General features: G+C 49.4%; 1 protein-coding gene across 1 annotated transcript in view; it reads right to left on the reverse strand.

The window, feature by feature from the left end:
* The window catches only part of CATSPERD (cation channel sperm associated auxiliary subunit delta), a 43397-nt gene extending 31033 nt beyond the window's left edge, over window positions 1-12364 (reverse strand). The window contains exons 1-6 of the mRNA XM_058728316.1: window positions 12199-12364; window positions 9967-10021; window positions 9054-9130; window positions 4705-4777; window positions 4071-4185; window positions 464-531 (exon numbers count right to left, since the gene is read on the reverse strand). Of these exons, the coding sequence (XP_058584299.1) occupies window positions 464-531; window positions 4071-4185; window positions 4705-4777; window positions 9054-9130; window positions 9967-10021; window positions 12199-12272 (462 nt within the window). The 5' untranslated portion in view covers window positions 12273-12364. The remainder of the gene's footprint in view (window positions 1-463; window positions 532-4070; window positions 4186-4704; window positions 4778-9053; window positions 9131-9966; window positions 10022-12198) is intronic.
* Window positions 12365-12873: the final 509 nt, after the last annotated feature.

Raw genomic sequence — 12873 nt, forward strand, 5'->3', positions numbered from 1 at the left:
AGTTTAAAAAAGGAAGAAACTTATTTAAAAAAAGAGAGAGAGAGAGTAGGGGGCACCTGGGTGGCTCAGTCTGTTGAGCATCCGACTCTTGATTTCGGCTCAGGTCGTGATCTTGTGGTTCATGAGATCAAGCCCCACATTGGGCTCTCCTCACAGTTGGGATCCAGGTTGGGATTCTTTGCTGCTCTCTCTCTCTCTCTCTCTCTGCCCTGCTCCCACTTGTGCACACACTTTCCCTCTCAAAATAAATAAATAAACATTAAAAAAAAAAAAGGAACAAAGGTGGATATATTCCTGCCAGCCAGGGGATCCCTCTCCTGAACCGTGGAGAAGAGACATTGCCCAAGCCCATCCTGGGACTTGATGTGCCAGCTCTCATGGCTTACTCTGTCCTTATTTTCATTCTTAATTATCTATGTTCAAAGCACTGTAAAAATGGACAGGCTACACACTGTATACTCACCACACAAAAGGGATGTCCGCTGTAACAACAATTATCACCAGAAATATGTGAAACAGGGTGTTCTATACCTAAAAGGGAAAGAGCATTAAAAAAACAAAAACATGAGTTTGTGGGGCGTCTGGCTGGCTGTTATAAGAGCATGCGACTCTTGGTCTTGGGTTGTGGGTTCGAGCCCCATGTTGGGCATGGAGACTACTTAGAAAAAAATATAAATCATAAAAAACACGAGTTCCCTAATTTCCAGGGAAAAGGGTAGAGCGGGGTTTCTCAGCCTTGACCCTACTGACATTTGGGGCCAGATCGTTCTCGGTTGTGGGCAGTATCTCCAGACAATGGCAAGTGTCACCTGAGGGACACAGCCGTCAGAGCTGAGAACCACTGGCTTTGCAGGAACTCTTAGGACCCTGCCAAAATGGCAGGAAAGGCTCCTTTCTCTTGGCGAGGCATTCATTGATTCTATTTCAGTTATTTTAAATATTTTTGAGAGGGAGACAGAGAGAGACAGAGTACAAGCTGGGGAGGGGCAGAGAGAGGGAGACACAGAATCCAAAGCAGGCTCCGGGCTCTGAGCTGTCAGCACAGAGCCCAACGACGCGTGGCTCAAACTCATGAACCGTGAGATCCTGACTTGAGCAGAAGCCGGACGCTTAACCGACTGAGCCACCCAGGCGCCCCTTGTGGATTCTCTGTTAAAAGCAGAAGCTTCAGCTCCTAGGAAAATATACACGTGGCCGACAAGACATGAAAAGCTGCCCTCGACATCGCTGATCATTAGGGAAATGCAAAGCAAGACCACAGTGAGATAGCCCACGCACGCATCAGGATGGTTATTATCGGAGACACAGCAAACGAGCGTTGGCGAGGGTGGGGAGTGACTGGAACCCTTGTGCACCGTTGGTGAGAATGTAAGCTGGTGCCCGGGGCATGGAAAACAGGGTGACGGTGCCTCAAAAAATTGAAAATAGAGCTCTGGAAATCCCACTTCTGGGTCTATGCCCAAAGGAACTGAAGGCAGAGACACAAAGAGATATTTGCACACGCGCCCCCGTGCTTCATGGCAGGATTATTCACAATAACTGAAACATGGAGAAAGCAACCCAAGGGTCCAGCGGCAGATGAATGGGTGAACAGAAACGTCACGTATACACGCAGCGGAATATTAATTGGCCTTAAAAAGGCAGGACATTCTGGGGCACCAGGGTGGTTCAGTCCATTAAGCATCTGACTTCAGCTCAGGTCACGATCTCACAGTTTGTGAGTTTAAGCCCCGCACTGGGCTCTGTGCTGACTGTGCAGAGCCTGCTTGGGATTCTCTCTGCCCCTCCCACACTCATGCCTTCTTTCTCTCTCTCAAAATAAATAAATAAACTTAAAAAAAAAAAAAAGAGATAGAACATTCTGGCACCTATTATAATATGGATGAGCCTTGGGGACATGATGCTCAGTAGAATAAGCCAGACACGAAAGGACAAATCCTGTATGAGTTCACTTATATGATCCCAGGGGAGTCTCGTCCACAGAGACAGAAGGTATGTGGTGGGAGCCAGGGTGGGGAGTTAGCCCTTTGGATGCTATTAAAGAAAGTTATGAAGAAAAGGGGAAGGATGGAGAGCAGACTGACTTATGTTACGAGGAACCCTTATGGTTCCTTCAATAAATTAAAACATGGAGTTTCCACATGGCCCGGCACCTGCTCTCCTCAGTTATATTACCCCAGGGAACTGAAAACCTACATCCACACACAAACTCACGCACAAAGGTGCATAGTAGCACTATTCACGAATACCCAAAAGAATGAAACCAACCGAACGTCCACCGGCTGATGAACGGATAAACAAAAGTGGTTCATCCACACGGGGGAACATTATTCAGCCTTTAAAAGGAGAGAGGCAGTGACACCCGCTAAAATGGGGAGGAACTTCGAACACACGACGCTGGGGGAAGGAACCAGATACAAAAAAGCCACAAGGGGTGTGAGTCCATGTGTGTGAAACGTCCAGCACAGGCTCATCCACAGACAGGAAGGGGGACCGTGACTGCCAGGGGCTGGGGCTGGGACTGGGGCTGGGGGGGAGGTGCCGGCTAATGGGGGAGTGTCTCTTCTTGGGGTGACGGAATGTTCTGGAACTAGACAGAGGTGATGATTGTGCAACATTGCGAATGTTCTAAATGCCAGAGTACTTTGTACACTTTAAGATGGTTGGAAACGGCCAGTTTTTATGTGAATTTTATGCTTCCCTCCCCCGCACCACCTCCCGCCAAAGGAGAAAGAGGCATGAAGCTAAGATTGAAAAGCACTGAACCGAAGGTCAAAGGTCGGCAAGAGGAAAGGGCTGCAGAGCTAGAGGGAGCCAGCCTGGGAGAGTTGGGAGGGAGGAAGCGGGGAGGGCCAGGAGGCAGTTTGGCTGCGGGCAGTGAGTGCTGTAAAGAATGGATGGGCTCATGTTCTGGAGGCAGCTCTGTATTTGGTTTGGATGTGAAAATCGATGAGACGGCCCCAAGGCTGGTCAGAGCAGTTTCTGTGGCCTGGAACTACCGTCGGGTTCGCAGCCCCACTCGGGGATACGTACGTTCTCTACCAGCCCGCAGTCCACACCGCGCCTGCGCACGGCCCCCACGTATCCGGGATCCGTGTATTCGGTCGCCTTGTTCTTGGAGGTCACCCTGGAACGCGCTCGAGAAAAGTCAGACAGAGGCCAAGCCAAGGTGTGGCTCTTCTGCTGTGCTTCTCGGTCCCTCTCAGGGCTGCAGGCCCCTCGCCGGCCAGGGCTCAGCAAACACCTGGCAGGTACCACACTGGCTGGGCCAGGTTCCGTCTCGTGGGGCCCACAATCTTTTGCCAAAACTAACACAAGGGAAGCAAAAGATGAACGAGTTGCCAGATGGCGATCTACCAGCCCGGTGGCTCTGGACTCGGTGATATCTGGGGACATTTGGGGTGTCGGGATGCATCGGTGGAGGGGCGCTCCTGACATGGGGTGGGTGGGGCTAGGGATGCCCTACACCCCACAGTGCCCAGGGTGCCAGCCCCCCCCCCCCCCGAGAATGACCTGGCCCTAAATGTCAGCAGCAGTAGGGTTGAGAAACCTTGATGGACCTCTTTCTTTCTCATCTCAACGGGTACCCAACCATCCCTCTTTTCCAAAGAATAGTATCTTCCTTGTCTTCATTCTCGACCTCGCCACCTTGCATGCTACGTGATGGTTCTCTTCTTTCTCTCTCTTCATATGGCTTACCTTCTCTCCTGTTTTCTGTCCCTAACATGCAGTAGGTGGGACTGAATATTCCCATCACCCAGGCTTGTCACCAAGTGCCTACAAGCCATTCTCGGCCCTCCTCGATCCTTCCTGACATCCACTCCCACGCAGTTCCCGTTGATGTCCCTCATTGACTCCAATCAGTCAGAGCGGGATTTTGTGGCTCGTAACCACGATCCTGGACAGAAACACCAGGTTCCCACCGTGTAACCAATTTTCATTTGAATTTTAAAGAACAAGGTGACGTCCAGGGGCTGACATCCAAGGAGCAGCACTGTTTGTATTTCCAAAATCAACAACCTGTTCTCGGATGATCGCCAACAAAATTTTTTTAAAAACCACACATATACCTATAGATGCGTTCCAGAAATTGGCCTCGTAATCATAAACATAGACTTTTTGATTCACTACTAACAGCAACACCGAGCCAGCGATATGTGCCGATGTTACTTCCGGTACGCCGACCTAAAAATAACGACACATAGGAGATCCGTGAGTGCATCTTTTGACAGGACTTGGGAAGTAAGACGTCTAGATGCACATTTAAGAGACATGCATGCTATTGCGAGAGCTTCTTCGGCTAGGGGCCAGTGGTAGAATTTCTCAGGGTAGTTACTGAGAGGGTAAAGGTTTTTCTGTTTTGGTTTAGGACAATTAAGGGAGGGCCCAAGATTACCGTATGTAATCTATCCTTAACTCACACACTTCCAATTCTCTTCAGAATTGTCTCTTTTTTTTTGTTTGTTTTTTTTTTTTTCAGGAAAAAGAATAGAATAGAATAGAATAGGACTAGAATAGAATCAATCCTTCCTCTGGCTTAGAAATTGCTCTTAATGTCTTTCAAGAGGTACGTTGTAATATAAGCCCCCAGGCTTACGAAAACAGACTAGTGTGATATTTCCAAACTGTATCTCCCCCCTTCCCCCCCCCCCCCAAGAGTTACTTATGTTGGGAATCTTTCAGATGGTTAAGTAAAATAACTACCTTTATCGATGTAGGGACGGAAAGTGGAAGGAGACTACTCTTGAAATTATCTCTTGTGAAAAAAATTTGTCTTCTGAAATAGACAATAAAAGAGTTAAATTAGGACAATTTCATACAAGAAAAGAAAAGAGACAAAGATAGGCACTCTAAAAATGTTCTGTTGAAACAAAATACCCCCCCCCTTTTTTTTATTTTTTATTTTATTTTTTTAAAAATTTTTTTTTTCAACGTTTTTTATTTATTTTTGGGACAGAGAGAGACGGAGCATGAACGGGGGAGGGGCACAGAGAGAGGGAGACACAGAATCGGAAACAGGCTCCAGGCTCCGAGCCATCGGCCCAGAGCCTGACGCGGGGCACGAACCCACGGACCGCGAGATCATGACCTGGCTGAAGTCGGACGCTTAACCGACTGCGCCACCCAGGCGCCCCCCCCCTTTTTTTTTTAACAAGGAACCATTGAAGTTCTATCTATCTATCCATCTATCTGTTTTTGCATGAGTAAACTTCTATAGACCGGATATTTGCATTCTTGAAATAACATTATTTTAAAAGTGTGACCATGTCAAATATAAAATTATATAAATGACATCTTTTATATATGTGACACTTGCCTTACCCAGGATGAACTTCAGTTTTGCCATTTATATGATTCTGATCCCACTGAAGTAAAAGGTTTCAGACTAGGAATGTGTGTGTATGAAAGAAACAATGTGTTCCCTCAGGCAGGAAAACTTTTAAGAAGTGAAAATTCATCAGGGTGCCTCGGTGGCTCAGTCGGTTAAGCATCAGACTCTTGATTTTGGTTTAGGTCATGATCTCACGGTTTGTGGGTTTGAGCCCCGCATCGAGGTCTGCGCTGACAGTGCAAAGCCTGTTTGGAATTCTCTCTCTCTCCCTCTATCTGTGCTCCTCCTCTGCACTCTCTCTCTCTCTCTCTCTGTCAAAATAAATAAATAAACTAAAAAAGAAAGAAAGAAAGAAGTGAAAGGCCATCCATGAACATGGTATATTGCTTCCTTATCCAGAGCTCTTTCTCCTGTCCCCTCCAGGAGAGTTTTATGGTTTTAGACAGAAAGGAATTGCTGAGTTGATTCTTATGTGTTTTAAAGTTTTTGTTGTCACTGGGAATGATGTTTTTCATAACCGCTTTTTTTGAGTGTTCATGGCTAGTTTACGAGAGAGGTGTTGAATTTTTTTTTAATGTTTATTTTTTGAGATAGAGAGAATGTGAGTGAGTGCACACACAGGCTCACATGTGAACAGGGGAGGGGAAGAGAGAGAGGGACAGAGAAATCCCAAGCAGGCTTGGTGTTGACGGAAGAGAGCCTGACATGGGGCTTGAAACCCACAAACCGTGAAATCACGACCTGAGCTGAAACCAAGAGTCAGATGCTCAACCGATGGAGCCACACAGGTGCCCTGAGAGGTGTTGATGTTTTTTTTTTATTTTATTTTTTATTTTTTTTTTCAACGTTTTTTATTTATTTTTGGGACAGAGAGAGAGACAGAGCATGAACGGGGGAGGGGCAGAGAGAGAGGGAGACACAGAATCGGAAACAGGCTCCAGGCTCCGAGCCGTCGGCCCAGAGCCCGACGCGGGGCTCGAACTCACGGAGCGCGAGATCGTGACCTGGCTGAAGTCGGACGCTTAACCGACGGCGCCACCCAGGCGCCCCGGTGTTGATGTTTTTAATATCTGTGTTGTATTTGGCCATCCTGCTGTACTCAGTGCTGCTGGTTAGTTCTTTGGATTTGGCAAAATGCTGTCTCTTTCTAATGTGTTTTGTATTTCACATTTTTCTCTTGTCATAGTGCATTGGCTGGGACCTCCAATACATAGTGGAATGAGAGTGATAGGATTCTCTGTTATTTTTACCTTTATATTGTTTCTTTTACAGGGTTAGATACTTTCAGCGAGTATCCGGCTGACATCAAAACCAATAAAACACTGGGGGAGAAAAGAACATCATGGATTGTTGGGTGGAGCCACCCCCAAGACTCTTTCTCCTCTGAGCCACCAGATTCCATGTCCCGTTATTCTCCCCCGTCTCCCTCCAGTGCTGCCTCCCAGGTCTCTCTCTGGACCACAGCCTCAGCCCCTCACTTGTGTCCTTCTGCTGTCTCCCCTCTCTGCTTCCTGTTCTCCACCCAAAGGTCTCAGGAAGCATGTGCTCTAGGAACATCAACAAGTTATAATTTTAGGTTAACTGGCAAGAAACGGGATCGTCGTGTCTGAGAACATGTGCTGACCGTTTTGACAGATTCTGCCAAATTGTCCCCCACAGGAGGGGGACCCACTTTGGCCTCATCCACGTTTGCCCTCATCCTCACCAGCACGATAGGCAAAACGTGACACTCCATAATTTTATTAAACATTAGAATGTCCCATGGGGCACCTGGGTGGCTCAGTCGGTTGAGCATCTGACTTCGGCTTGGGTCATGATCTCGCGGCTTGTGGGTTCGAGCCCCGTGTCGGGCTCTGTGCTGACAGCTCAGCACCTGGAGCCTGCTTTGGATTCTGTGTCTCCCTCTCTCTCTGCCCCTCCCCGGCTCACGCTCTGTCTCTCTGTCTCTCGAAAGTAAGTAAACATTAAAAAAAAAAAAATTTGAATTTCACATCAGTTCACGTCACAAAATATGATTCTACTTTTGATTTTTTTTTCCAATCATATAAAAATGTAAAGACGATTCTTATCTTGCCACCCGGCAAAATCAGATGGCAGGCTGAATGTGCCTGGGAGGCCACAGTTTGTGACTCCTGCTCTAAAGCAGACATGATGATGGAAAGCTGTCCGACACGGTTGCCACCAGCTATACTGAGTGCTTGAAATGTGGTTAGTTTGTGGCGTTTTCACTGTATTTAGTTTTAATTAATTAAATTTTTTGTTTAATTTTTTTAATGGCAGTACAATACACACAATATAAAATCTGTATTTCAAACTTATTTTAATGGTGATAAAATATACATAAAATAGACCATTATCATCATTTCTTTAGGGTGCAGTTTGGTGGCACTGAGCACAGTCACACTGTCGTGCAGCTGCCCCCGCCATCCGTCTCCAGAACTTTCCATCTCCCCAGACTGAGACTCTGTCCCCATGAAGCACTGATTCCCTGCCCCTGCCCCACCCCTGGCTCTCACCATCCACTCTCTGTCTCTGCGGACGGGACTCCTCTAGGGACCCCTTGCGAGTGGGGTCACGCAGGATGTGTCTTTCTGTGTTTGGCTTCTGTCACTGTGCACAGTGACCCCAGGGTCCATCCACATGGTGGCAGGATGTCCTTCCCTTTTTTATTTTTATTTTTTATTTGAGAACGAGTGAGAGAGTGCGCATGAGCCGGAGAAAGGGCCGGAGGGAGAGAGAGAGAATCCTAAACAGGCTCCACGCTCAGCGTGGAACCCGATGCAGGGGATTGAATCCACAACCCAGGGATCATGACCTGAGCTGAAGTCGAGAGTCGGGGGCTCAACCCACTGAGCCACCTGGGTGCCCCAGAATGTCCTTCCTTTTTAAAGCTGAATAACGTTCCAGGGTGTGGGTGCCTCACCCTGTGTTTATCCATTCAGCTGCTGATGGAAACTTTAGATAGCCACGAGTGGCAGATCAACTTTCAAGGAAGGACAGAATTCACATCTTATCAGGAGTAGCTGAGTCCTCACTTGGCCCAGGGCCTGGCCCCATCCCTCCCCGCTTCCGTGGCCATCCCCTCGGCCAGGCCTTCCCACCAGCAGTCATGTCCAGACTCTGCCTCCCTCACTACGCAGCCTCTCTCTCTCTGGTGACCTTTCTCCTCTCTTCGGTCTGTCTTGGCTTCCAGAGAGAGTGCCAACCTTGGACCTCTGTGTCCTTGCTTTCTCTCCCATCTGCCCCGCTGCTGTGTTGGCTGTTTTCCCCACCCACGTGCCCTGCCTTCTCCGTGACATCCCTCCCTTCCTTGGCTCCTGCCTTCCTCAGCCTCTAGGTCTCCTGCTTTCCGACCGCCTTTCTCTTCTCCCACCGGATTCACCAGAACCTCTGGCTGCTGGACATGTGATCCCCCAGTGACTACGCCGTCACGGTGTTGCCATTGCTTTGTGTGCTCGGGCCCCCGTGATGACTAATCATACCAAGGATCTCTGACAGGAGGCACCGCAGTGTTGTGATCATTTTAGTTTATTTGCCGGTGTTTTCCTCTCTCTTCCTTTGGCCCCCACACCAACTCCGAGCTCCCTACAGACCAGTAACCAGCAACACAGGACGGAGAGCCATCTTCCGTAACGTTTGTTGAATGAATGGATGAATGAATGAGGGCAGATCTCACGTTTTAATAGAAAGGACGGTAACAGGACATAAAAAGGTCACTTACCCTAGATACAGGGCTATGTTTTTCTTGCAAGGATGTTTAATCAAGCGTGGTGTCCTCGATGAAAAATACAGATGGTCCTAGAGAGACAGTCACACAACTCTTAAGATCAGTAACAAGCGCCCGACGAGAAGCAATTTCCAAATATAAAACATTGAAAGTGTAAAGGCGAAATTGAGGTAGGTGGATAGTAGCGATGTAATTTTCCTGTTTTTATATCACACACTGGTTAGTCAGATGTCATGCGGTGGGGGAGGGGAAGCTGGGTGAAGGGTACCTGAGACATCTCTGTGCTGTATTTGCAACTTGCCGTGAATCTATAATTAGGTCAAGATAAAGTTAAAAGAGATTCACAGGCTAATGATTCATATCTCATTCCTTATGTATGTTACTGCTTACTTACATACATACGATCAGTTATTCGACAGAGAGGTCAGAGGACGGGGAATTATAAAGCTAACAAGGTAGAAAGCAGGCACTTGGAGAGGATTTAGAAATGCAGACATCGCTTCTGAAATAATGCCATGTCAGGAGGAAACGCACTTTAGCTGATGAACTAATTCTTTGTGCATCGTAGGGCACAGAGGGTGAAAAAAAAGTGCCCTCTTGCACCCCGTTATTTACGCAAAGTAACAGTCGGCTTCCTGTTAACTCCAGAGTTAAAATTAAACGAAACTGGAGAAAAACTCAGGTGATCTGAGTTCTAAACCCACTTCCACCTTCCGGCTTTCTTCATGTTACTTGATCTCTTTCAACCTAGTTCTTTAGTGAAACGGGAAAGATGAATCTCTACTCCAAAGCGCAGTGGTGGGGATTAGATCGTGCTCCGTGCCTGACGCAACACTGACACCCAAGAAACACTAGGAAGTGTTAGTTCTGGAAGTGAAAAATGAGACTGAAGTATGGAGCCACATACCCCTTGAATTTGCTGACTAACATGAAACACCTTTCCTGTCCTCACCGTGTGAATACTAGAGGTAAGTGACAAGAGAGACCATCTGTCATTTTTATTCAGCATGACTCCTACCAAGGTACCTCTTGGCTAACTCTAAAGCACCTGTTCCTGATGCTTTAGGGTCATGGGAGCCCCTGGAAAATCTGGTGCAACTGTGGGCCTTTCTCTCCCACAGACAGACCTAGGTATACACAAAAATGGGGACGTAACTCCCAAGAGCTCATAAAGGCGCATTTGCAGACCCCATATTAGGAACTCCTACTCCCAGGTTTTTGGGGTTTTTTTGGCTGTGGCCAGGGGCAGGGAGACGGTGCTGGTGGCTGGAAAATGTTGGTACAGCATCTTGACGTGTGCCAAAAGCACCTGGAGGCTTGATAAACCACAGATTGCCGGGCCCCACCTCCGATTCAGTAGATCCAGGGAATTCTAACAAATTCCCAGGTGATGCTGATGCTGCTGGTCGAGGACCACACTTGGAGAACCAGGGTGACGAAATGGGAGAATTGGATAGAACCCATCTTTTCAAGTGTGGAGACAAATCCCACCGGTAAAACTTGCTGGAGACCTCTACTTTTCACTTGCTGGTTTTGTGTCTTTAGGTAAGTGTGTCTTTAATTTTGCTGGGTCTGTTTTCACATCTATAAAACAAGGTTGGGGCTCCGGGGTGGCTCAGTCGGTTAAGTCTCCAACTTTGGCTCAGGTCATGACCTTGCGGTTCATGCGTTCGAGGCCTGCATCGGACTCTGTGCTGACTGCTCAGAGCCTGGAGCCTGCTTTGACTTCTGGGTCTCCCTCCTCTCTGCCGCTCCCTGCTTGCACTGTCTCTCCCTCTCTCCAAAATAAATATCTAAAAACAATCTTAAAAAAAATTATTATTAGAACGTTAAGGAATTACTGCCCATGGACTTTGTTGTAAAGATCAAGTTAGGCCATGCACCAGAAGCTCACATCTACTATTCCCTGGGCAGACAGGGCCCTGCCGAACAGCTTACTCCGGGCAGGGTTTGCCGGAGGGCAGGAACTCGGCTTTAGCATCTGACTAGCTCCGTGGCACCCTGCAAACGGTATTCACTGATCTGATATTTACCAAAATCTAAACATGTTCTGAGTAAGGAGTGAGATAAATACTCCATACCCTCATGGAGCTGATATTCTACTGACAGCAGTAGACAAAACATTTGTCAAAACAGTAACAGAAGTTAGTGGTTGATAGCAAAAACCGGTAGGGGGTGGGGGCGCTGTAAATAAGATGTACTATAGGTGCCCCTGGGTAGCTCCGGCAGCTAAGCGGCCAACTTCCGCTCTGGTCATGATCTCACAGTTGAGTTCCAGCCCCATGTTGGGCTCTGTGTTGATAGGTCACAGCCTGGAGCCTGCTTCAGATTCCGTGTCTCCCTCTCTGTCTCTGCCCCTCCCCTGCTCGTGCTCTGTGTGTGTCTCAAAAATAAATAAACATTAAAAAAAAAAAAAAAAGAGGTACTATTTAAGTCACGATCAGAACGAGGAACCAGTCATGGAAGCAAAAGTGTGCCAGGCAGAACGAGTAGCAAACACCGACTCCCCTGTCCCCCAAGGCTGGACGGAGTTTGACTTGAGATGACTGGAGCACTGATTCACGGGTGGGCAGGGGCCACATCAGTGGTTCTCAAATTTGCAGGGGACACTTGGCAGTAGCTGGAGACATTTTTGGTTGGTTGTCAAGCCTGGGGAAGGAAGCGCTCGCTACCGGCCGTGGTGGGTGGGGGCCAGGGATGCTGCTCAACATCTTACAATGCACAGGACGGCCCCCAAATGTCAGCAGCGCTGCTGTCGAGGAAAGCCTGGGCCAGATCATGCGGGAAAACGCTGGCCGCGCAAGGAACTTAGGCTTTATCCTGGGCGCCACAGAATCCGGGCAGGGGAAAGAGGAGAGATCAGACTCGTTTACAAATCCCTCCTGCGGCCAGAGCGGGCGAGGGAAAGCAGCGCACGGCCTGGGGCGGTGGCGGCGGACGTGGCCCAAAGGGGTGGGAATCGGGCCCAAGCTTTGATGTGGCAGTGGAGGGACTTGGTGAAGGGCTGGAGTTGGGCAGAAAGAAGGGGCAACACCAAGTTCGATTCCTAGAACTAGAAACTGGGAAGCCTCCGCTCCAGGACAAGCCGGCCCCCTCCCCGACCCTGGGCAACACCCCTCCCCGGGGAGGGCAGCCCCACCGGCACAGCTGCTGAGCTCCGGCCACCAAGCAGAGCCGCAAGGTCGCCGCCGCCACCAACATCAACACCAGCATCTCGTATCAAGAACCTCCGGCGCGAAGGCACCTCAACCGCTGCTGGGTGTCGCCTCACGGTTTGGGCAGGCGCCGACTGGAGCCTGCGCACTCGGCCGCCAGCGCAGGCGCACTTCGTCTCCCAGGGAACGCGGAGCCGCCCGCCTCAACCGCCCCCCGTGGACGTGAGCGCCCTGGCGCTCACGCTCTCTCCAGTTGGAGCGTGCGTTCGTCGTCCCCTGAACTCAGCACCGGGCCCCCCCCCCCCCCCCCCGCACACAGTCGCGCATGAGCAGGCTGGTGTAAGCATGCGCACAGCGTTCCCCGGGAAGCCCGAATCTGCCCACCGGGACGCGCTCCGCAGCCTGAGCGCCTGTCGCCCGTGCGCCAAAACCCAAGTGTATACACGGGGCTGCCTACAAGTTCTTACAGGTGCGCTTGCAGCACTAGTGGCTCCAGGGGCCCTGGAGCGTGCCAACGCCCCCCCCCCCCCCCAACTTGACCCAAAAGGGCTTTGAGCGCGTCAGCTAGGAGGCCGGGGGAGGGGAGGGAATGTAGCGGGAAGACTGGGCCCCGCCCCACGCTCCTGCAAGCCCCACCCCCGTCGCTTCTGGTTCCACGC

Source organism: Neofelis nebulosa, chromosome 4 (genome assembly GCF_028018385.1).
Source record: "Neofelis nebulosa isolate mNeoNeb1 chromosome 4, mNeoNeb1.pri, whole genome shotgun sequence".
In the NCBI taxonomy this organism is placed as follows: domain Eukaryota; kingdom Metazoa; phylum Chordata; class Mammalia; order Carnivora; family Felidae; genus Neofelis; species Neofelis nebulosa.